This window comes from Rhincodon typus, chromosome 13, assembly GCF_021869965.1.
Source record: "Rhincodon typus isolate 14 chromosome 13, sRhiTyp1.1, whole genome shotgun sequence".
Lineage (NCBI taxonomy): Eukaryota > Metazoa > Chordata > Chondrichthyes > Orectolobiformes > Rhincodontidae > Rhincodon > Rhincodon typus.
Window position 1 is genome coordinate 23,642,866 of NC_063344.1, and position 26,556 is coordinate 23,669,421.

Sequence of the window (26,556 nt, forward strand, 5' to 3'; positions counted from 1 at the left end):
TTTGAATGTTCAGTATACTCTAGCTGACTGTAACAGGATGAAGTTTGGATGTGGATGATGTGGAACAATGCACATTAAATGCATTATACCATTTGCTTAATATTGTCCTTTATCAACAGCCAATGACTCAATTGGATGCAATGAATGTAATGTGTTACATCTTCTGAGAATAACCCTGCAGGAATTTCTAATTTCCTAAAACTAATTATAAATCAATGTCAAAACCAAATAAAGGCAATCACTGTCCTCACTAATTTGTAATAGAATATGGAACGTGATTACTATTTGTGACCTGTTTCACAATGACAAACATATATTCATACTTAGGAACATTTTTCTTTGCTTTGTCAAATAAAGTTGATTGTATTCAGAGTATTAGAGATTCAAACTGAGATTGTGCATCTAGCATTTTATGGCATTTTCTTTAGGCTTCATTAGCCCAATGCAGAAATCAATTACTTTTCCTATTTTATCTATGTGCTCTATAAATAGTTACAAAATAAAACAATCAAATGTTTTTACCATGAATTGATTTTCTAAGATTTAAATTGGAAGAATATTTCAATCAAGCAGCTGCAGCTGTAGCTGTAGTTTAAATAGAATATGATGTTGGTGGAGGCAGGGAACAGCAAAGTTGCTTCATTCTTGCTTTTGCAAGCCAGAAATTACCAGTTATAATGTTGTATTTATACTAGGCAGGATGACCCCATTGGAAACAGAAGGAGAAACTGCTGGAAAATCAGCAGATCTGGCAGCATCTGTTGAGAGAAAGCAGAGTTAACCTTTCAGGCCAGTGACCTGTTCTGAAGAAGGGTCACTAGACCCGAGACATTGACTCTGCTTTCTTTCCGCAGATGCTGCCAGATCTGCTGAGATTTTCCAGCAATTCAATTCTTGCTTCTGATTTCCAGCATCCAGAGTTCTTTCAGTTTTTGATTACTGTCTTGGATATGGGGAGAGTGCAGAAAATGGAGCTAAGGTAGATGGTTAGCCATAATCTAGAATGACGGAACAGGCTCGAGGTTGAATGGCCTATTTCTGCTCCTGTGTTTTAATCTTACTTTGCATCAGTGGATTAGATGGCCACGGCCCCATTCCTCACAACAGGACAAGCACATGATCTTGACTGCTGATCCAGTGTTGTTCAGAAGGAGTGCTGTATTGTCATAAATGCTGCATTTTGAGGAAATATAGAGAAACTTAGAATCGTAGAAACCCTGCAGTGCATAAAGAGGACATTTGGCCCATTGAATCTGCATCGACCCGCCAAAGAGGATTGACCCAGACCCAGCCCCCTACCTCTCCCCATAACTTTGCATTTTCACCAGGGCTAATCCACCTAGCCTGCACATCCCTGGGTACTACGGGACAATTTAGCATGGCCAATCTGCCTAACCTGCACATCTTTGGACTGTGAGAGGAAACCGGATCACCTGGAGGAAACAAACAGACACAGGAAGAAGGTCCAAACTCAACAAAGATAGTCACCCAAGGCCAGAATCGAATCTGGGTCCCTGGCGCTCTGAGGCAGCAACGCTAACCACTGAGCCATTGTGTTGCCCGCACTTGATGTGCTTAAAGTTAGTATATCACCAGGACTGCATCAGATATATCAGATAATGCTGAGGAAATTTGTAGCTGATACAAAAATTGGAAATGTTATGGACAGTGAAGAAAATGGTGATAGACGTTATGATGGCATAGGCATGTTGGTGGAATGGGTGGACACAGGGCAAACAGTGTTCCCACTAAGCTGCACATACTGCTTGGGGTATCAGCACACACCTGGCATGATGACACATTAGCCTCTGCTTCTGGAAGCCATTGCCACAAACGAACCTCTGAGATTTACACAGCCGATAATATAAAGACCTTTAAAGACTGTGCAGAAAAGATTTACAAGAATGGTTCCAGGGATGAGGACTTCAGTTGTGTGGATAAATTAGAGAAGCTAGGATTTTCTCCTTTTTGAAGCGAAAAGAGAAGTTTGAGACAAGATATGATGCACATGTTCAAAATCATGACAGGCCTAGGTAGACACTGTTCCAATTTGGTGATTGGCAAAAGAACCAAAGATCACAAGAGGCCAAATCAGACACTGACTAGAATCCAAAATGCACTGCCTGAGAACGTGGTGGCGATTTGGAAAATCGGGGTGAGAGCCATCTGTTAAAAGAACAGCTCTCGACAGCCATCAGCTCTAAAGAAAGAGAAAATCATTGGCTCTCTCAGAAATCTCTAATATCTGAGTAAGCACCATCAAAATAAAAGTATTACGGCACCCTTAGCTAATATTCTTGACACAGGAATTCAATGGAGGAAGGCATTCCTAACTGGAGGATAGCGGAGAAGGCAAAGAACATTCAGGAAGATTTATCCTGACTGTAATTTGGAGAGATTAAGCTTTAATTAATTTTTAATTTTTTTTATATGTAAGTGGAACTTCTTTCTATTGGAACTACGTACCTTTAGAATTTTGTGTTCTTCGGGACTATTTAGTAGCTAAGGGAGAATTGTTCGATTTGTTCGTAGTTCTGTTAATTTGCTCAGTGTTTAGAGTTAGATAAGTACATTGCTACTTGTTGATTATAGAGTGACTGTCGGGAGTTCATTTCATTTAAGGGTGTTGGAGGTAGATTATACCACTTTTCACACCTCCTTTAACAGATTGAGGCGAGGTGAGCTTCTCTAGGTGTTTCAATTTTACTGATCAGTTGCAAGGGTGAGGGTCGACCTCCACTTCATAACATTTGCTTTCATACTTATCTATTTAATTATTTAGCTTGACTTTAAGAGTCTTAGATGTAGGCCATCGGATCGAGAGAAATTGTCTGTCTTTAATCCCAATAGTTAATTCAGGTCTTTTTTCCTATTGTTGACAATTGTTTTAAATTCTTCCTTTTCTATAACCACTGCGTGCCCTGTTACTATTGGGATGGCTTCAGTACCCTCCACCTTTTTTTTAAAAAAAAGATAAAATGTTGATTGTGTCTCTGCCATTTCGGAGTTCCCCAATATTAACACCTCTGTGTCATCCTCTAATGGGACCAGCATTCGCTTTAGCTATTCTGTTCCTTTTTATGAGTTGATAAAGTTTTCTGCTAGTCTTCTTTCATAATTAACCTTTCTTCTTTTTATTACGTTTTTTTAGTAACCCTTTGTTGATCTTTTAAAAGTTTCCCAATCCTCCAGCTTGCTACTAGCCTTAGCAATATAGTATGTCTTAGTTTTTCCCTTTAGTTTATCTTTAGCTTCCTTGCTTAGCTATGATTGCTCTTTTCCTCTCTCAAAATCTTTCTTCCTGTTTGAATTTTTTTTTAGTTGGGAGAAATTGAATATCTCCTTAAATGTCTGCCACTATTCATCAGCTGTTCTTTCTGCCCAGTCCACTAGACCCAAACCTGTCCTCATGCCCACGAAATTACCTTCGTTTAACACTAGAACATTAGTGTAGGACTCGAGTTTCTTATCGTCAAAATGAATTTCAAATTCCGGCATGCTATGATCACTCTTCCTGAGAGGATCCTTTTCTATGAGACCGTCAATTGATGCCATCTCATTACACAATACTAAATCCAAACTAGCCTGCACCCCTATATCATTGTTCTAAGAAACAATCTCTAATGCATTCTATTAACTATGAAGCTGCCCTTACCAGTTTGATTAATCCAGTCTATATGCATGTTAAAATCACGCACAATCACTGTCAACCTTTCTCACAAGCCCCCAGTATTTCCTGGTTTATACTGTGTCCTACTGTGGTACTGCTGTTAGGGCACCCATAGATTACTCCCACTAGGGACCTCTTCCCCTTGCTATTTCTTAATTCTACCCAGACTGAGAATACATCCTAATCTGTCACCAAAGTCATTTCTCACCACAGAACTGATTGCTTCTTTTGCTGACACAGCTACACCACCTTCTTTTCTTTTCTGTGTATCCTTGAAAAACACTGAGTACCCTTGCATTTTCAGCTCCCAGATCTGGTCTTCCTGTAACCACATCTCAGTAATCACAAATCTCACCCATTTGTCTCTGTGCTACTCAATAATTTTATTGCAAATGCTACATGCATTCAGATGCAAAGGCTTTAAGTTTGACCTATTTTCAATTCTGCCTACTCTTGTATGCAATATGACGTTCGTATATTTTGGTCCTTGCTTTCATTTTTTGGTAGCAATCAGCCCCATCACTAACTTGCACTCCTATCTTCTGTTTACAGATTGATTTTTAAGCTTTCCATGAAACAGTACACACCCTCATCTCCCAATCCTGAAATATTTAGTCTAAATCCCAACCTGTAGCCCTAGTTATGCAATTTGCCAGCACTCTGATCCCAGCATGACTCAAGTGGAGCCTGTCCCAACAGAATAGCTCTCTCTTTCCCCACTGCTGGATTTCAAACCCATTTCTCCCATGCCAATCTTTGCACCATGCATTTGATCTTGTTAACCCTGATTTAATTAGCTCATGTCTCAGGTAGTAATCTGGAGATTTATTACCTCTGCATTTCAATTTAGCAACTAGCTGCTTGCATTCCCTCAGTAGACCTCTTTCCTGGTTCTGTCTGTATCATTGGTACCTAATAGGCTATAGCAACTGATCTTTCCCCTTCCAGTCCAAGTTCCAATGCACCCATATAAAATATCCTTAACCTTGGCACCAGGTGGACAACATACCCTTCAGGACACTGGATCCTGGTTACAGAGAACAGCGTCTATTCCCCTAACTTTACTATCCTGGATTATGCCTACATTTCTCCTTTCTCCTTCGCTTGAATATGATCAGCTTATTCAACCTCCTTTCAGTACCTGTCCACACAGAAAGCAAGAATCTCAAATCTGTTGGACAAAGACAAGGTCTGAGGCTTCTGAAATGCTGCCTCCTGGATCCCACTAGCTGTCTCACTCATAATCACATCTAAGAGTGACCTATACTCAGATTTATTTAAACTTATCACCTGTTTCTAGTGGGAATTATCTAAGTTGCGTGTACTTCTGTTCAATCTAAAAAGTTGTACTTCTGTGATAGTCTACTATAGAGTTTATGTTTTTGTTAATTCATCAAGCAGGTGAAATGTCCCTCAGCCCAGTTCAGCATAATCAGTTATCATTTTTACCCGGCTTGTGTATAAAGTTCTACCTTATGTGGTTCAAAGTACAAACAGCTCAAAATATGCACCGAGTAGTGGATTAACCTTTTGCGTTTAGAGGTGTACCCATCAGTCTGAGTGATACAATTCTAATACTTTCTGTATAACAGTAAATACATTCCACCTCTCCTAAAAACTAAGTGATCTTTTTTGGGGCAAAGGCATCTGGGAAATTCATCTTCAACCCATTGAAGCAATCAAAACTTTTCTAGGAGGTCACTCCAGCCATAAGTTCTCTGCAGTACTAGCCCTTTTATAAGGGGCGATATCCATTCCAGCCATAAATATGTATAACACTCATTTAAAGAAATTTGTTGAATTGGTATCTATGCATAAGACAAAATCGAGCTCCTGATGTTTGCTGTCCTTTGGGAAAATAACCTGAAATCTGACCTTGATCTGATTTCACACAACCTTGAAAACATTACGAACATGGAAAGGAGTCAAAATGGTTCTCAAAGTGAAAGGAGATGCACTATTCTGCAAAATTTTGAAGTTAAGGAACAAATTAATGGATATTGGGGCCCTTAATAAGAATGGAAATGACAAGTTATGAGTGCAAATTAAGAAACCCTTGAAGTAAATGCCATTCAGGATTCACTATTTCACCATTGGAATCCTAGTGTAAAGAATGTTGCTTCTTTGAAAATGTCGAGGATGTGATAGTGAATTACTGATTTTGTGAAAGTTTTCGAAACAAACAGATGAGGTTTCTCAAGGGAAGGGTCCCGACCCAAAACGTCAACTTTCCTGCTCCTCTGCTGCCTGGCCTGCTGTGTTCCTCCACACTGTTATATCAGATGAGGTATGGAGTTGGTTCAAAGTCTAATGGATGATGAATACAAATACTGTGTGTAGTCTGAGCAGAATGAAATGGCTGAATTGAATTTTTTTATGACAAGTTTCAGATAATACTATAAAAGTAGTTTCTGCCGTCACAGAAGAAATTGCAGCGATAGTATCAACTCAGATAACTTACGGGAAAATTCAATGGTAATATTTTCTGTCTTCCATTTGAAGTAGGTGTAGAAAAATCGAGAACACAACATTTGCATGGTATATATTCATCTTTTTGAACATTCATTTTCACTTTCCCCAATTTCTGCATGTCCTTCCCAATGATCCACAGCTATCCAGGTCACTAGAAAGAAGTGACCTCATTGTAGCCTTCATAAATTGATGGAAGTTGATGTGGAAGGGCAGCTGTAACATGACTGTTGTTGGGTTTTATTTTTATATGGTATGCTCAGCTACCATTTAGTGTGTCTCATAGCAGCAAATTCTGTGTTGGCAACTCAATGTCTGATATGAATATATATATATAAACAGTGCCTAGTTATCCACCGGTATGTTTCAGATATGTTTAACTAAAATGGTAAGTGAATCAGATTTTACTGCCATTGCCATGTTATACGTAGTGACTAGGCTGTAGAGCTTTGAGACTGTTCGACTGTAATAAGGTTATTTTCTTAGATGCCTCTCTTGACAGTATTGTTAGAAACACAGCTGCATTAATTGGGCAGTAGTGAGAACATGGGCTTCAGTTTAAAAATGCTACTAATTGGGTGTTTTATAAGTACTTGAACATATACTGTTCCATCGTAAATTTTTGGTTTTGTTATTTTGCTCCCAAGAGTTGAGAAGAAAGAACGAGCCAGGTTAAAGACGGTGAAATTCAATTCAAAATCAAGAGATAAAGGGGTAAGTGTATTGGGAGAATAATTATTATTATGTCTGTCTTCTCTGCATGTAAGAGCGCTTACACTCATTACAAGGATCTGAAAGTCTATCTTTGATTATGATTACCTAATATTTTTTGAAACTTTTTAAAAACAGGTCTCACCTATTGAATTGTTTCACTGTATATAGCAAATTACACTTCTGAACTGAGAAAAGCTGGGAGGTTTGCCCAGTAAATATTCATTCCTTCCAATTTGAAATTGATTTATGGATATATTTTACACAAGATAGTTTTTTCCTCAATTCAGTTAGCTTATTGTATAAAATGGTGTAGTTTGAGCATCTTGGGGTAATTGTCTGTGATAACGATGCTACATAAGTGCAAGTTGTATCGAGTTCCAGCAAAAAGCTTAGCATTACAATTCTGCAGCACTTGAGTGCTAAGGTTTTGCAGGTGACTTCAATACATAAGTCAAGCCTGTGCATGGAGTGGGGGCGGAGTGGGGGGTGGTGCGTTAAAGTACTTGGCTATTTATCTGCCGAAGTATGTGTTTTTAAGTCACCCTGTTCAGAGATGTTATGGCACCAATTCTGGAGCAGCTGGGCCTGAAACCTGGGGCTTCTGGCTCAGAGGAAGGAATCCTATCACTGCACCACCATAGTTAACAGCAAAAGTATCTTGTGGTATTATTCTAATACAACAAGTGATTTAGTCTCGTAATCCAAATATCCTCTTGAATGAACATTAAAGGATAATGGCTGAATTGCTGATCACCTTGCCACTCACTCATACAAAGCACTAATGCTAATTATTTTTAATCAACCTGGTCAGTCATGGTATGACCCATCTGAAACATCTGGGACTGGAACCAGGATCTTGTGGACTTGAGACAGGGACACAGCCACTATGTCACAAGACCTAACAAATACTAATTCTACTGTATGCCCTAATCAACTTACTTTATTAGCATTTATAACAAATTGTAAATATCACAAAATACATGTAAATTTGAGAAATTCTATAACGACTCCACACCAAACTAAAGATATGTGCAAGGTTTTATAAACAGATGTGAAAATTAGATCTGTGATCCTCTTGTTAAATTTTAAACATTTTAAGAGCCTAGCCCAAGATTCTTCAGTTCGACATAAGTTTTTAAATATTAAAGAAGTGTTTTACTGCAGTCTCTGCATTAGCACTTCAATTATCCTTTTTGCAGTCAGGTAGTTGGATTTGGAAAGGCGTGAGAGGAAGAATCCACCAAAAATCAAAACTGCTAAATGTTGCCTTATACTAGTACAAGGTGTTTATCTAACTGAAGAGGGATTAGAATTGGGATCGGGTGAAATTTTCTCCTAACATTTGTTTGGTACTTACCATCGATCCTCGAATCCCCCATGGTGCTGTTTTAACAATACATCTGATTCCCGACAGTAGTTGAACCTTCCATTTTCATAATTGTGTGCATTACTTGTTTCTCTTCACTGTCCTAATATAGTAACATTCTCCCATACACATCTCAGCATGACAGTGCCACAATAAAACCAAACTCTTGCTTTATATGTTGTAGACTTCTAAAAAGATACACTTGCATTTATATAGCATCTTTCCTGATGACCAGATAATCTAAAGTATTTAAAAACAATTAAGTACCTTTTGAGGCATATTCCCTGTCATAATCTAAGAAACGTAGCTGCTAATTTGTGCACAGCAAGCTCCCACAAACAGCAATGTTAAAAAAAATCTAGTCAACTGGTGATAAATGTTGGCCAAGACATTGGAGATAACTCCACTGCTGCTTTTCAAAATAATGCCGTGGGACCTTTTACAGCCACCTGGGAGGGAAGATGAGGTCGCTTGACATCTCATCTATAAGATGGTCCCTCTAACAATGCAGCATTCCCTCAATACTGCATTGGACTTTCAACTTAGATTGTTGTGCTTGAATACTGGGGTGGAACTCGAGCCTATAATCTAATGAATTTGAACTGTGTGCTGTCCACCAAGCCATGAATGACAGATTAGATTAAATGTTTCTTGATTGGTTGCTGAAACAGATTCTGTGATAATTGAATTGGAAAAGTAAAAGTTTTAAAGGATAGACTGTTCCTGTAATGTGTGTGTTGCTCAAGTACGATTGTTTCTTTAAAACTGGGTATTAATAAATAGTGATGGTGCATTTATCTTGCGTTCTGAGCATATTACAGACACGTTAATGGTGAGAGTAAGTTAGCGGTTAGGACTGAAACCAAGATAAGTGCACATCCTTAAATGTTCATTATTATCATTAGATTATGGGTAAGGCAATTCTGATTTTTAAAATTCTGATTTTTAAAATTCACCAAAATACACTAATTCAGAGCTATATATATATATAATACACATCTATGCAGAGTTAGCTAACATTAAATACATTTTGAAATGATGTATAGAAGCAATTTTTCAAAAGGTCAAAAAATCAAAATATATAGCTGTAGCTGTTAGGAATACCTTCCTAAAGCAGTTGATCTCTGCTGGACATGGAAACTCTTGGTGAGAATTCATTCTGAAAGCCAGAAAGCTCTTTCTGCAATGGAATCTGAGTAGCAAACGTGTTTACATTTTTTTTTAAGCTGACCACCAGAGGTAAAAGCGTAACCATCCTAATGTTTGGAGAGATGACCGCAGATTTTCATTGCTACTTGTAACTTGGGGATATGCATAGGGAAAAGGGTGAGGCTCTTTCAGTTAGCTGCTACTTTGGGGCAAGGACTTACAGTACAGATAAAAAATCTTTTGCTTACCCATAATCTAAAAGTTATAAGGTAAATCATTTTTAAATTATACTACTTGATATATAAATATTTAGAATGTCAGATGTTTCTTTAGATCTCTGCAGAAATCTAAACTACTGTTCTTCAGAAATGTTGAGCTGGGAGCGAACCATAGTTTAACAGCATGTTCTACACTGTTCTTCAAGTTGCTGTAGATTTTTAATAAATGCCTTATACTAGTATTTCCTGCTAAAATGGAAAACAATTTTAGTGGTTTAGTGTGTATATCCAGTTGGAACAATTGTGTACTAACGTGTGCAGAAAATGCATGTAGCTAAAGGAATGAGGAAAACTACGCTTGCCATTGATGAAGATCTGCATCCCACAGGGCTGTCTTAATTAGCCACATTTAAACTTTGGCATGGCTTCAGAGATGCCAGGCTTTAGCACGCTCTGCATGCTGATTATTTTTTTGAAATAAAATGACTTTTACATCTCAAAATCCAATTTCTCTCTGGTTTTGGGCGTTGGCCGTGGTCAGACACCTGATGCTATTTTTTAGATTTAACTTGATGGGCATTACTGTCCCTCATTTTGGTTTCAATAATTTGCAGACCAGTTCCAGCATTTTATTAATCCTAGATGTAAAATGAATGAATTTAAAATTTGTTACCTTGGATCCAAATGGAGATTACTTTCAGTTTACACATTTGATGTTTTTCAAAATCATAAATTATTGGGGAAATCACCTGTGTTTTGAGCAATGAAGACAGTCACACCAATATTAATACCTGTAGCTATTAGTAAACTATATATAACTACGCAACTTTAGTACACATCTTAATCATTTTTTGCCCTATGTTTAAAACTCATCTTTAGAGCCAACAGTCTTGCTCAATAAATTGCTAATTTCTTAGAATTTCTTAAAACCCTTACAGTGTGGTAACAGGTCCTTCGGCCCAACAAGTCCACACCGACTCTCAGAACATCCCATCTAATCTACACATCCCTGAACACAACGGGCATTTTAGCATAGCCAATCCACCTAGCCTTCACATCTTTGAACTGTGAGAGGAAACCAGAGCACACAGAGGAAACCCATGCAGACACGGGGAGAATGCGCAAACTCCATACAGACAGTTGCCCGAGGGTAGAATCGAACCCAGGCCCGTGGCACTGTGAGGCAGCAGTGCTAACCACTGAACCACCGTGCTGCCCTTAAAGCTCACAATTTTTGTTACTTATACTCTTAGGCACTCTCATATCAGTATACAAATCAGGAGCAGAACATACACACCTGCTTTCTCATTCACTATCATCTTTTGTATGTACCAACTGGCCTCATTTCCGGTTCTGTTAAATTTGCTTTAGAATCTCCTGTTTCTTTCAATCTCCCGAAATGTCTAAATAAGCATGACCAGCAATATTTTGGAATAAGTTGTACTTTTAATCATCTTTTTGGGAGTAACTTGATAACCACTGATGTACCTCTTCTGATGTGGAATGAGAGAACCTCTCATTTTTAGATTCACCTGAAATTCTTGAGAAATTGGATTTTTTTATGCACCTTGATCACTAGCTCTCATTGTGCTACATTAGTTGTGGATTCAATCAATGGACTTCCTGCTGAAAGTTGGCAACAATCAATATTAAAATTGATTAATAACCAAGAATTTAAATTTGAAGATAGCACGCAAACAGCTACATCCTTCCCTCGTCTTCAAAATTGAGCACTGTTCATTTAAATCCATCTTTGTTTGTCTTGTTTCTAGAAAGTTTTGTCTTTATTTCTTGAAAAAGATTATTTTTAAAATCCCTACTATTGCCAACTTTTTTCATATCCATCTTGATCAATTTTTCTATTTTTATTTATTTATCTCAGATGTGAAACTTGGCCGATCTTACTCTTGTGGAAGTGACTCTAAAGCCAGCACATTTCTGTCTAGTCTTAAAAGATTTGATTGGCAGCACAGCTCAAATGCTCTATTTAAATAGAAAATATTTCACTAAATATCTTGGAAGTTGCTCTGGATTTCATTTTACAAATTTTCAGCACAGTCTGAATGAGATTTGCTGAAAGAGCAGGATACATTCTGTGCGCCATCATCTCATGAACAAAGTTAGCATTAAAACAAAATTTATACTGAAAAAATGCAAAAGGGTGGTGGCCCGAGTCAGTTTTCATGTGTTTCTAGGGTCGGGCATTAATCACGTGGACATTAGACACCCCTTTTTTTGCCACTCCTTCTCTTCCTCAGCAGTCATTCAATGACAAGCGTAAAAAGAACATCTTTTCCCGAAAATTTACCTTCTACAAGAACAAGGAGCAGAGTGAGCAGGAAACCAGTGATCTTGAACGTAAGTAGCTGCAACTAGCTATACCTGCAGAGAAGGTCAATCTCCAAGTAGGGACCTTTACTGTGTTACCATGGCAACATGTTTTTGCTGAATACAACTGGTCCCTCTCTTTATTCTTAACAAATTGGTGTGTCTGTTCCAAGTCAGCTATTTTTGCAAGTTTCAACTTTTAATGTATCGATATACAGAGGTTTTATGGTTTGATCCTTGGTTGAGAAACATCCAAACCAGTTACGTTCACACAAAACTGCCTGTCATGGTAGTAATCATGTAATGTGCCACTGACTGTGTTTTCTGTGACTGTTTTTTTTTCTTATTGCTTGCTGTCTGGGGACTACTCAACAGGAGATCCCCGGGTTAGGCGACGACGTTATGGGAACAAAAGGCCTGAGTAAGTGCCGGAAAATCCTCTCCATTCACATTTACCTCCATCTGTTTTCTAAGCTAATTTATGTTGCTTTCTGTAATGGTTTGTAGGTTTCTGCTGGCATGAGGGAGGTTCATGGTTATTGGTTTCTCATCCTTATTTTTACTTTTTTAATCATTACCATGCAAAAGCAGGTTTTAAAATCTCTGGCAGTATTTCCTATGTGAACCTTTTAGATCAATTTTTAAAATGCGATGACTAGGAAAATGTAACTGAAATGTGGCCCTTGTGTAAATTTGTAACCATGTAAATGAAATCTGAAGTTTCTTACATCTGTTTGTGGCTGAGTCATTTCTCTGATTTGCATTTGTAAGTAAACATGCCAGCTTACACTGAAATATTAGTTCAGTATTCAACTGGTGCTGAAAGATCAAATATTAAATGTTAACATAGGAAGTAGCTGGAGACCATTGCAAATGATTCCATTTTTATTTTACATAACAACATCAGTGCAATCACTATACTGTGAACTGGAGGAAAGATGATATTAAATCAAAGTCTTTTAGTTTACTGAAGCTGATAAACCTCGCTTGGGTCAAGGGGTGTTGTGGTGATGGTGTCTGTGTCTTATTTCCCAAACAAAGAAAATATGAATAGTTACTTGACAGGAATTGTATTTCGCTGTCATGAAACAGGAATGAAGACTGACATTAAAATGCCAGGAAATCAAATCCTATTGGTTCTTCAGTTAGGTACATGACTGATTCTGTTGCTTTTCTGCAAGATTTCACGGCCCCTAGTTGTCCTCCCTTCAATACTCTCACCCTCCCACCACCCCTCAATCCAGTACCATGTTTTTAAGGTAAGCACACTGCTATCAGCCTTGTTGATGACTGGTAGAGATTTGATTGTAACATTTCTTTGTCCTGCCCTGGTAAAATTGCTTGACCTCAACTCCATCTGCACCTTTGTGCAGACAGATCAAAATCTCTGCCAGAGATTGAAAAGGGGAAGGACTCTGATTCAGAGCCATTTCAGTGCCGCCCAAGTTACCTTCCACTAAATAAAAGCAAAATACTGGATGCTGGAAATCTGAAAGAAACTCGGAGAATGCTGGAGAAGTTCAGAAGGTCTAGCAGCATCTGTGGACAGAGAAAGAAGAGTTAACATTTCCAGTTTGGTATGATTCTTTCTTCCGAACGCCTTCACTTATCTCCTAATATGTTGATCACTTCCTTGAAGTATACTTGAGGGCTCTGGTTCATTCAGATAGATATAAAAAAAATGCTTGCAAATCTGAGAAAAGAAGGTAAGAAAACATATTTCAATTTTATTAAGTTCTGCCCATGTGTATCATTACATTCCTTACAGCTGTCAGCTAATAGTTCTGTGCAAAAATCTTCCAGGAAGATGACTTGAGGATTACTTTGCTTTTGTAACTGTTTTATTAGAAATATAAATGGTTGGATTTTTATCATCTGGGTTTATCTTTCTATTCAAATTCAATATGTTCCCCTTGCTGTCAGGTAAGTTTTTTGTTTTACCTATTAACTGATATTAAGATTATACACATAGCTATTTAGGTTTTACTTAATGATTAGCATTAATAATTAGCTTTCCATCATTGATAATGATATTTGATTGAATGGGGCCCTTAATCTGGTTAACATCTCTCTGTGTTTGAGGTAAGGCTGTGAAGATTTAGGTACTTATGTATTTTTTTTCAAAAAAGAAACTTGGGCACTTTTGTGTCAAAACATTGCACCTGCAAGCATACTTAACTAACTTAGTTCTGTGCTATGCATTTGGGGAGCAGTCACGGTTTAGCTGAATATTGTCCCACATGGGGGACACAGAAGTGCTGTAATGTTATTTCTGAAAGCTTTATTTACAGGCATTGTGCCCCTCTTAGTCAAACAAAAGTAAATCTTGAGAACAAGCTTTTGTGGTCGAAATAAAAGCATTCCATTTCAAAGCTTTATCAGTCATGACAGCTTAATTTATTATTAGCTTAAAGAATAATTATCTGATCCCATTATCTATCGCTAATTCTGTCTCTAAGAATTGTCCAAGTGTGTCAATCCCAACATTCCCTGCTCCAAAAGGAACTTCATGTTGTATTTGGTGTCAGAATGAATATGACTTTTTAAGGAAAAAGCCTTCTTAAATACAGATAACAAAGTCTGCCTTTCTACACTGAATCTATGGATAAGTACATCGACTTTGTGTTGTTGAACTGCATAGTTAAACTGCATAGTTAAGGAAGGTCAAATTGCTGATGTCAAATGAGGTGATTTGCTACAACTGACCTCTATCTGGACTAAGAGTAAGGAAAATATCTGTCAGTGAACTTGCTATCTCATAGCCCTTACTTGAAAGTGTCCGAGCATGTATGTTACTGGAGAACAATTCAGCGTGGGTGTAAGTTCCCATCCTGTTGATGTAGGTGACTTGTCTATAAATTCAAAATTGTCAGGAACACAAATTATTGGAGTCAAAATACTTGCACTTGGTTATTGGCCATTTTAAATTGATACCTCGAGAAAAGAAGTCAAGGGCCAGTACATCCTTCCTAGAGATAAGGGGCCCAAAATTGCTCACAATACTCTAAATGTGGTCTGACCAGAGCTTTATAAAGCCTCGAAGCACACCCCTGCTTTTATATTCTAATCCTCTTGAAATAAATGCCAACATTGTAGTTGCCTTCCTAACTACTGACTGAGAGTTTACCTGAAGAGAATCCTGGACTAAAACTCCCAAACCCCTTTGCGCTTCAGGTTTCTGAACTTTCTCCCCATTTAGAAAATAGTCTATGCCTCTATTCTTCCTACCAAAGTGCATGACCTCACACTTACCCACATTGTATTCCATCTGCCACTTCTTTGCCCATTCTCCTAACCTGTCTAAATTCTTCTGCAGCCCTCCTTGCCTCCTCAATACTACCTGTCCCTCTACCTATCTTTGTATGATCTGCAAACTTAGCTGGAATGCCCTCAGTTTGTTCATCTATATCATTAATATATAATTCCAAGTTTTCTTTTCTTTCTGCATATTGCATTTATTAAATAGAAAATGGCAACAAGAGTCTGGAACCAGTGTAAAGAGATAAATAATGGATATGAGAAAGTACTGCAGGAATAGGGAAGGAGAAGAGAGACCACCAGAGACTGTGGTAATGGATGTCCTAAACAGAATATACCAAAGAATTGGGAAGTTGAAAGGAAGTCAGCAATGATGCAGTTTGGGAAAGGGACAAGATTGATTCAGTCAGTTGCTTGCATCTTATTTTCCCTTATGAAATATCAAAAGAAGATCTATGTGATTTAACAACACTGACATTGCATTGCAGGTCTATATGGGCAGGCTAATCAAAATTGATAAATAATGATCTACTTGCCATTGCTGGCTGTAAATGGTTACTAACAATGGTACCCAATGTCTGTATGAACCAGATGTAATTCTCTCCTGTGGGGGTTTTTAGTGCTTTAAACCTGTTACTTTGTTCAGAATTGTCGCCAGCATCACTTATGCTGTCAGTTGAAACTTGAGGGATGTATTACCTACTGTGTCTGCTCTTGAGATCCTGGGGACTACTATTGACCAGCAACTGAACTGGATTACTAATCTAAATACTGCAGCTATAAGAGCAGGTCAGACACTGCAAATCTTGCAGCAAGTAACTTACCACCTGATTCCCCAAAGCCTACAAGGCACAGGTCAGGAGTGTGATGGAATACACCACCTTTGCCTGGCTGACTGCAGCTCTAACAACACTAAAGAAGCTTCAGACCATCCAGAACAAAGGAGCATACTTCATTCACCACATTCACAATCACCACAATCCCTCCACCTCTGTTGCTCAGTAGAAGCAGTGTATACCATCTACAAGATGCACTGCAGAAATTCACCAAGACTCTTTGGAAAGTACCTTTCTCACCCATAACCACTACCATCTAGAAGGATAAGGGCAGCAGACACATGGGAACACCTCCCAACTGCAGGTTCCCTTCCAAGCCACCCTGCATCCTGACTTGGAAATGTGTCCCCGCTCTTTCAGTGATGCTGGGGTCATAATCCTGAATTACCCTTCCTAACAGCATTGTGAATGGGCCTAGAGCAAATGGACTGCAGCACTTCAAGAAGTCAGCTCACCACCATTTTTTTGAGGGTAACTAAGGCCAATAAATGTTGGACTCGCCAGCGATACCTACAACCCACAAAAGAATGAAAAAATGTAGCTTAATTCTCCACAGTTATAACCTGGTGAAAGTGTAGTAGAAGTTTTAGCTTAGAGGAGTTGATGGCCGAGTCGTGTTATTGCTGGACTGTTAATCTAGAGACCAGACAATATTCTGGGGACCCGGTTCAAATCCTGCCACGGCAGATGGTGGCATTTGAATTCAATAAATATCTGGAATTAAGAGTCTAATGATTACCATGAATCCATTGTCGATAGTCGGAAAAGCCCATCTGGCTCGCTAATGTCCTTTAGGGAAGGAAACTGTCATCCTTACCTAGTCTAGCCTACATGTGACTCCAGACCCACAGCAATGTGGTCGACTCTTAACTGCCCTCTAGGCAATTGGGGATGGGCAATAAATGTTGCCTAGCCAGCGGCACCCTCATCCCGCGAATGAATAAAATAAAGACCCCAGAACATTATCTGGGTCTCTGGATTAATATGCAAAAGTGGTAAAAGCCAATCTGTATATATGGGGCAGTTACTTGCATAAACTAAATATGTCCACAAATCATGTGGGTAGTGAATTTTAATTTGTTTTTTAAAAATACAATTAAATACTTAAATCATTTGTTTAAGAAACAAAAACAAACTTCTGTTTCTTTTCCACAATGTGTGTATTTCAGGTTTGGTCAATGGGTGCAGAAATAAAAGTAATATATTTTATCTGCTAAGCTGAATGACAACTAAACTGCTGCTCTGGCTGTACTGCCTATCTCCTATTATGTCTGACCCTAAGTATAAAGACAAACAGTTTGCCTGTTAGCTGCTGCTGAGTCATAGGAGTCCTTCAAAATAAATTCTAAAATGTTCAATACGTAATACGCCCTTTGACAATTATGGCCTAAGATGTGCTTAGGACTGGTGAGGTATTGGGTTATAAATAAAATATGTTTCAGAACCCAACATACCGAAATTCAGTATTGAGTTGTGATTTATCTCTTAGACTTTCAAGTGAATGTTTTCATTTTAATGGATTTATTGAGAGATTTTCCTGGACAATATTAATTGAAGGCAAGCACATTTTCAACCTAGTTAGAGGAGTAGAAAGCACTGCTCATGTCATTTCTATATGACCACTAAGTAGATTAAAAATAAGGTGGTAATTTCCTTTAATGGTTTTATGTTGAATTAAGCAGAACTGTTGCATTACAGTATTTGGTACGACAACATTGACAACTTATTGTGGGAGCAAGCTGTATACATTGCATTGCATGCTGGTTTGCAGACTGTATATATCTGTTACTACTGTAATGTTCATTTTAGATTATCGTGCTGCTATTGGGTGGTTAAACATGTTGGGGCTGTTCAGAATTAAGAGCTCACATTTCCCAGTTCACAGTAATCACATCATCCAAATATTATGCATTTCACGAGCCCCATGATTGCTGTACATATTTTGGAAATGCATAATTTTATCAACCATCATATGTGTTTAAATGTTGCATTTGATTATGTTGCTTATATTTCTTTTATTATGATTTCAGAGCATGTAACCTCTAATGCCAGTGATAGTGAAAGTAGTTACCGTAAGTTGTTTCTTGTTCCGTTTGCTTTTGCGTTCACACTAGACTTCCCACATTTCCTTTGCAGAGCTTTCAGTGCTGCTACCAACTGATTAATGGTTTTCATGTCCTTGGTAACCTTCAGGCAAAGTGGGAAAGGTATTCATATATGATTAGTATATATTACCTTGCAGTTTTTGACATTCTAAATAAAGATAGATTGGACGCTTCCTATGCATGTTCTACTCACAACAGAATTTACACTGAAATTTAAACTTTATGTTTGGAAATTTTGGATAGATTTATTTGAGGGGGTTAATCTACATTCCACCTCCTTGAAGTTGTTTCGTACTCTTGTTTTTTTTTGCTTTTAAATGGCAATGCTTAACCCAACCTTCCCATGTAGACACGGTCATCTTTGTAAATTTGCTTCCTCCTGTAGGTTTCAGCCATGACATGCACAATTTCATTATTGAGCAGATTAATAACCTGTTCTCAAATATGTCATTGTGATTTAACTTGCACAATTCCTGTCTGAGAGAAATTTTGTCTTGATTGATGTACATTTAGGTAACTGGTGTGGTGGTTAAAAGATCTGCTCAAAGACTATTTCTCTCATAGCTTATTGGAAAGGAATTCCATGAGGAAACTTCTCAATTTCTGATTTAGGATAGACCAATTCCAATTTTTGAACTTTGAATTTCCTTGCCTTGCCAACGGAGCTTCGATACTGACGCATCTGTGTATTTGCTTTCCATTAAAAGCTGTCCCTTTGGACAAGTAGGATTGCAAGGGGTAGGAAATTCCATGATTTTGTGTTTCTGGAAAAGAACGCACAATGATTACATAAGACAGATGTATGGAACAATGTTTCTGGAACCTATGATGTAATAAGGTGTGAAAGTTCAGATCTGCACCACCAATACTGCTATTGATAAGAGTAGATGTAAAAGATTACAATGAGACAGAGGCTGGATATATGGAGGTGAAGGAAAGAATGTCACCTATTGTGGAGACAAAATGGCCAAAGGTTTAAAAGGTTCTATACATATGTTTATCTAAATGCGAATATGGCATTGCGACGGAGAATCAGCCATGATCATTTTAAATGATGGAGCAGGCCAAAAAGGGCCAAGTATTCTACTTTTCCTAGTTTCCATGTCTCAAATGCTCTGAATGACTGTTGAAGTCTAAAGGAAATTACTTAACCAATGATCCAGTGATCTGATTAGGTACATTAAAGCAAAACTTAGTTTTGGTATAACTGCTCAAAGGAAGGAAAATTGGTATCTTCAGATATTTGAGTGCCACATCATGGAAAATGCAACTGACTTATAAGTTCACTGCAATTGAGTTGGCTACAAATGCAAGTCAGGAGAATGGATATTTTATACATGGAATGTATGCATACTTTGGAGATAAATGTCATTTTTATAGGAGGAATATACCATTCAAGATATGAAGCAAGCAGAAGTTTGTTCACAATCCATTAAAATATCTTGTTCTGCCTTCAACACCAACTGTCAGAGCTTTTTCCAATTGTTGAATTAATCACCATCTCCTTTTCTGTAAGGGTACTAGCCATATATGAATTGCTGCCTTTTAACTGTGTAGTATTGTTGATATTAAATTTGAAGAGCCACAGACATGAAAGGGCAGCCAGCACTGAAATGACTATCACTGATTTAGTTTTGTCAGATGTCAACCTGATCAATGGATAACAGGACTGATACGCTTAAATACTTGAAAAATGTGCTGCAAATTTTACTTCTTCCCTTTCTCCTTCTGCCTTTCTTCCTTCATAACAGAAATCATGATTACAGATGAGTATGGTGAAACAAGAGGTTAATTTCAGCCAGTTCTGTTTATATATTTCTCCTCAAATGTACATTGTTTCTCATCAGCCCTGCTTTTGCATGAGTTGCTTGTGCTCTCAATTTTGTCTTAAATGTTTCGAGTAATTTTTGACAAAGATTCTCTTTCGCTTGACAACAGTTAAGGTTGTACATTCACCTGGTTAATTAGTTCTGAAATGAAATCAAGTTCAATAAAACTTGGACATGATTTTTTTTATTAAAAACTACGAGGGCGGCACGGTGGCACAGTGGTTAGCACGGCTGCCTCACAGCGCCAGGGACCTGGGTTCGATTCCAGCCTCGGGCGACTGTCTGTGTGGAGTTTGCGCATTCTCCCCGTGTCTGTGTGGGTTTCCTCTGGGTGCTCTGGTTTCCTCCCACAGTCCAAAGATGTGCAGGTTAGGTGGATTGGCCATGCTAAATTGCCCGTAGTGTTCAGGGATGTGTAGATTAGGTGGGTTATAGGGGGTTCGGTGTGGACTTGGTGGGCCAAAGGGCCTGTTTCCACACTGTAGGGATTCTATGATACTACAGCTCAGCTCATTTTCCCAATGATCTGTTTTCTTTCCTCCACCCTTCCATACCCCTTAACACGTGAAACTAAGACTTTGACTTTGGAAATTGAACTACATTGGCCTAGTGTCTGGCACAATACATTGGAACCAGGCAGCGTGTATTTAAAGACATACTGTCAGAAGGTTCAAATGTTTATGATATATTATGTAATGGGCACTTCACAGAGATTCCATATCTTGTCAATATGCAGTGATGCCAAGGGATCAATCTTTCCTCATTTACTCTAGTACGGTGGAGCCAACAAATTCTCAGTTTGTTGTCAACTGTAATTTAGAAACAGCACGACACCAGCAAAGATGTTTGTGTGCAGAATTTAGCAGGAACTATTTATTCAATTAAAAAGCTGCATGGGTATAAAGTTGCTACTTTTAGTTACTGTTTCTTTGATAAACTTTTTTGTGAATGTACTATTTTAACTGAAGCAATAACTGTAAAAGCTCTTCACCTGCCATTTTACACTGATCGGTTACATTCTGAAATATAATACGAATAATGAATGACGGAAAAAGATCCTCTGGTCCATTCAGCCTTTCCCATACAAATTATAATGCCTTGATGTATCAGATTATGTGCAGGCCTCACCCTTCCAAAAACCATGTGATCTTGGTGAAACAAAATTTGTTGGAAAAATGCAGCTCACTGGGATAGCCGAAAGTATGGATTGGAAAACCTGGGAAATTCCTCTCTGACCCCTTACGTGATCAAAACTAGCATTGGGATCATTCTAGTCTTAAAAATTTGAAGAAGTACCTGCATTTTATCCAAGGCAATGTCCCTCCCCTTCCCTACCCCCAAAACATCTCTCATTTGAAAGAATTCAACAAATTGATATGCACCTTACAAGTCTATTCCAGAGATCCACTTATTTCTGGTGAAAACAGGCACTTCCTTGCCTCTAATCCTACATTACACCTTCCCTAACCTGTTCATAGGAACAAACTACAAAATAAAGGACCATTTTTTTCTTCCACAATGCTTGAGCAAATCATGAAATGCAGATAATAAAGTGTAAAAGTAACAAATCCTGTCAGCTATGATCTATAATATTACTACTTCAGTTTATACTGTAGGGATGTTTGAACAGGTAAGAAAGGGTCACACAACTGAATCAAGAATCTCTTCATTGGCAGGTGAAGTGTTAATTTGAATTGTATCGGGCGTCTATACCAAATGAAGACATGCTTTAACCTGCTGACCACGAATGTGTTGGTCTTGTTCTTTGCTGACGTGCAACTGTTCAGTACTGTGGAGTGGATAGTCTGTACTTTGGCTTTAAATTATACTTTGTGGTGTATATGCCTTTCTGTGTTAAAATGGCATGAAAAGACTGAAATCATTCAGGATAGAAACAGGTGCTTAAACAATCAGGCCTATGGCATCATCTTTATGTGCAACAGGTGCCAAATTTAATCCCCATTATTCTCCCTACCATACCCTTTTTAATGTTCTTGCTTTTAATATTAGTGTGCACATTTCATTTGAACACTCTGGCAAGGATCCAAGTTGTTCAAACTGGACAAGTGCTCACTAATAAAGGACAGAGAAGAAGTCTCACTAGAGACCACTTAATCATTGCAATATTGCATCCTATATACTGGACTTTATTAGCATATCAAAATTTCCTATACTTTCACTCATTTTATTCAGTATCAGTATCAAGAAAACTAGACCTCAGAGTCTGAATCAGAATGCTAAATATTTTTAGGATTAATTTTATCATTTATCATTTATTGTTTTCTTGCTTTTAGACGCAGAGTTCAACACCACTGCCCTATAACTGCACAATCTTAAGATTTGGAATCTTTTATAAACCAGAGTTCAGATTACTGTCTCAACTGATATGCATTCATAAATGATGCCTCTCCCCTATTGTGCGCAACTTTTTAAGTATATTTGCGTGTACAGATCTTTTTAAAGTGTAATCTGGAGTGCAAGATGGAAGCACAGTTTACATACTGTCCTTCCTAAAACTGATATGATGACGAAACCTTTCTATATCAATGCTTTAATTAAAAAAACCATGAACCTACAGTCGCTTGTCATAATGTCAATTAAATAATTGGTCACATAAAATAACTTGAACAATATATCTGATTTGAAAAAGTTTGCTTTTTAGACAGAGATTGGAATATCCAGTTTTTGTAATAATGTCATGCATTGTCATGTTGAATGAGTGTACCCTGCCACATAAACAATATTTTAATACTGCATTTCTGCTATTTTATTTTATTGTTTAAAAGTTGCCTTTAATATTGTCTTTTTTTTTGGAATAGGTGGTCAAGAAGACTATGTTCTCTCCTATGAACCTGTTGGCCAGCAGGAGGGTAAGTGGAAACTGACTAAAGTATGTAACAGTAAATTAAATAAGGTAACTTCTGTCTCTTTCTCTTCTACCCAATCAGTATAGTTTTTGAACAAATATTATTTTCTTTACATCTAATGTCTCCACTGTTTTCACGTAACATTCCCCTAATGCTTTGGACGTAAATGCAAAGGCACTCTGCCAGTTTGTATAAATACTATCCTGTGGTCACCTTTTGAGAAGTAAAACATTATTCCAAGATGACTTGTCGTCCAATTTTCTTTCTTCTTGTCAGTGAAGACGTGCCATCTGCTCTTACTCCTTGATAGTCGTATCAAATAGCACAACACAAGTCTCTTTTATGTATACCGGCTGACAAATAGTGTGGTGGTTATATTTTCTGAGGAGCAAGTCTACGGTCTCTTCTGGTTAAAGCCACAGTTTCTTCCTTGTCAACTTTTAGTCTCTCGCACACTTTCATTGTATACAAGAGCAGATCAGGGAATTGTTCACGCTTGATCAGCTTAATCTTTTGATCAGCTAGACAGAACGAAAGCTCCTTTCCTCTCATCCTTTCTTGAAATTAAAAGACCAGAATTCACACCGTGTTCAAACCCCTTTTGTTTGACTTCCATTCCAGCATTGAGTCCACCTAGCTCAAGTCACCAGTAATAGCTTGAATAGGCTTCTAACTGCACAATGATTACATAAGACAGATGTATGGAACAATGTTTCTGGAACCTATGATGTAATAAGGTGTGAAAGTTCAGATCTGCACCACCAATACTGCTATTGATAAGAGTAGATTTAAAAGATTACAATGAGACAGAGGCTGGATATATGGAGGTGAAGGAAAGAATGTCACCTATTGTGGAGACAAAATGGCCAAAGGTTTAAAAGGTTCTATACATATGTTTATCTAAATTCCTTTGCTCTTTTCTCTCTATATTATTCCATTCTCCTTCACCACTTCTCTCCCGGAGTCTTACTTCCACCACCCCCATAATGCACATAATTCCATTTTGCCGTTGTCAACAAAGCCAGTAATTTGCTGCAATAACTTCTCCATTGCTTTTAGTCTCCTTTCAAGTGCAGAAAAAAATTGGCCCTTGGGCCCTTAGTAGCCTTTGCATTTATCATTTGTAAGCATAGGATCAGTTTCCAGTCTTCAATTCTCTCCCAGCATCCTTGATTCCACAAATAGTGTTCATTTAACATCAAGTCATGGCAGATCAAAGGCTTCCTCGACATTGGGAAGACCAAAACAATTCTGTTCTGTTCTCCCTAGACACTTCTCCCCTAATCACAATTGCACTTTATCCCCTAGCTGCCAACTCACACTAAAGCTAAATGCTATAACATCATCTTCACTATGCTGCTTGATCCTGAACTGAGCTCTCTCAAACAACGTAATCTTGTAAATTACTGAAACCACATTACAGCCTCCTTCATTATCACCACTACCAGTAAAAACCCTTGTTACCTCAGTTTCTCCAACACCCTACATCAGCTCCACAAGTTCTACTCTCTCAAATTCAAAATGACCAAAATTCTTACATTTGTGTCTATTGTGTACAACGTCTCACTTATCTATGAGCATCTACTCATTTGCCCAATCTAGGGTGTGTCAGCTTTCAGCTTGTTCTTATCTGTGCACGTGACCTCATTTTACCCTATCATTGCAATCCTGTCCAGTACTTCAGGCAAGCTGATGACCTCTTCTTCTACTTTGCCTCTGTATTTTGACTCCACACATTCTTGCGCTCCGCCACTAAAAGCAGAGCCTTTGACCATTATAGCCACCAGCTCTGGAATTGTAACTTTGAACTCCATTATAGAATAGGAGAGAGTTTGGCTCATCGAAATGGTGCCAACTTTCTGGAGAGCAGTTTAAGTCCTGTTCCCTCGCCTTACAAGTTTATTTCATTCAAATATCCACACCGTTTTCTTTTGCAATTATAAAATGTCTTGAATTCCTCCATTCTCATAGGCAGCGTGTTCCAAGCCATCAGCACATACTGCACACTTCCACCTCCCCTACCTCTCTTGCCCAAGATCTTAAATCTATGTCCTTCTATGATCAGCTATTGGGAATGGCTTTTCTTTGTCTACCCTGTCAAATCCTGGCATAATCTTGTACACCCCTATCAAATCTCGCCTCAATTTCCTTTGCTCCAAGGAGAACAATCTCAGCCTCTCCAGCCTAGCTTGTGGCGAACACTCTTGTCCCTGAAATTATTCTGTAAAACCTATTCACTCCCTCAGATTCTCAAACAAGCAGAAATGCAACTTAAAACATGATAGGATCCTGTGGCTGTTAGAATTTTGTAGCTAAAACCGACAACTTATTTTACTGAGTATCCAGTTGGAGAAATCTTGTTTTACAAGGTGATCTAGGTTACTTTATCTTTCTCATTTAGAAAAATGTCCATCTTCACCCTCTTCGTTCACTGTCATCTCTAAATTTTCTCTAAATTTCTGCTCAGTGTTTGGTTTCCTTCATCTTCTGGAGTGCTATGAAGTACTTTGCTTTGTTGAAAATTTTCATAAATTGAAAGCACTCTTTGGGGACAAATCTGCTGGAACAGAGAAGTATAGTTTAATGGCCAGTCTTCTGGGAAGTTGGTATTTTTTCAAGAACCGTAACTTCCCCCCCTCAGTGGTCGAGAACGCCCTCAACCGTGTCTCCCACATCTCCCGCAACTCATCCCTCACACCCCGTCCACGCAATAAGAACCAAAAAAGAATCCCCCTCGTCCTCACGTACCACCCCACCAACCTCCGGATGCAACGCATCATCCTCCGACACTTCCGCCATCTGCAATCCGACCCCACCACCAAAGACATCTTTCCCTCCCCACCTTTATCTGCTTTCCGGAGGGACAACTCTCTCCGTGACTCCCTTGTCCGCTCCACACTCCCCTCCAGCTCCACCACACCCGGCACTTTTCCCTGCAACCGCAGGAAGTGCTACACCTGCCCCCATACCTCCTCCCTCACCCCCATCCCAGGCCCCAAGAAGACTTTCCACATCAAGCAGATGTTCACCTGCACATCTGCCAATGTGGTATACTGCATCCGCTGTACCCGGTGTGGCTTCCTCTACATTGGGGAAACCAAGCGGAGACTCGGGGACCGCTTTGCAGAACACTTACGCTCGGTTCGCAACAAACAACTGCACCTCCCAGTCGCGAACCATTTCAACTCCCCCTCCCATTCCTCAGACGACATGTCCATCCTGGGCCTCCTGCAGTGCCACAACGATGCCACCCGAAGGTTGCAGGAACAGCAACTCATATTCCGCTTGGGAACCCTGCAACCCAATGGTATCAATGTGGATTTCACAAGTTTCAAAATCTCCCCTCCCCCCACCGCATCCCAAAACCAGTCCAACTCGTCCCTGCCTCCCTAACCTGTTCTTCCTCCCACCTATCCCCTCCTCCCACCCCAAGCCGCACCTCCATCTCCTACCGACCAACCTCATCCCGCCCCCTTGACCTGTCCGTCCTCCCTGGACTGACCTATCCCCTTCCTAACTCCCTACCTACACTCACCTTTCCTGGCCCCATCCCCGCCTCTTCGACCTGTTTGTTTCCTCTCCACCTATCCTCTCCTCTATCCCTCTTCTATCCGCCTCCCACTCTCTCCCTATTTATTTCAAAACCCCCTTCCCCTCCCCCTTTTCTGATGAAGGGTCTAGGCCCGAAACGTCAGCCTCTCTGCTCCTATGATGCTGCTTGGCCTGCTGTGTTCATCCAGCCCTGCA

The 26,556-nt window shown here is 38.9% G+C and overlaps 1 protein-coding gene across 1 annotated transcript in view; it reads left to right on the forward strand.

The window, feature by feature from the left end:
* The window catches only part of LOC109923085 (disks large homolog 1), a 167,978-nt gene extending 143,442 nt beyond the window's left edge, over positions 1 to 24,536 (forward strand). The window contains exons 14-18 of the mRNA XM_048604550.1: positions 6,787 to 6,853; positions 11,845 to 11,944; positions 18,039 to 18,080; positions 22,762 to 22,812; positions 24,412 to 24,536. Coding sequence (XP_048460507.1) covers positions 6,787 to 6,853; positions 11,845 to 11,944; positions 18,039 to 18,080; positions 22,762 to 22,812; positions 24,412 to 24,536 — 385 coding nt within the window. The remainder of the gene's footprint in view (positions 1 to 6,786; positions 6,854 to 11,844; positions 11,945 to 18,038; positions 18,081 to 22,761; positions 22,813 to 24,411) is intronic.
* The last annotated feature ends 2,020 nt before the right edge of the window (positions 24,537 to 26,556 follow it).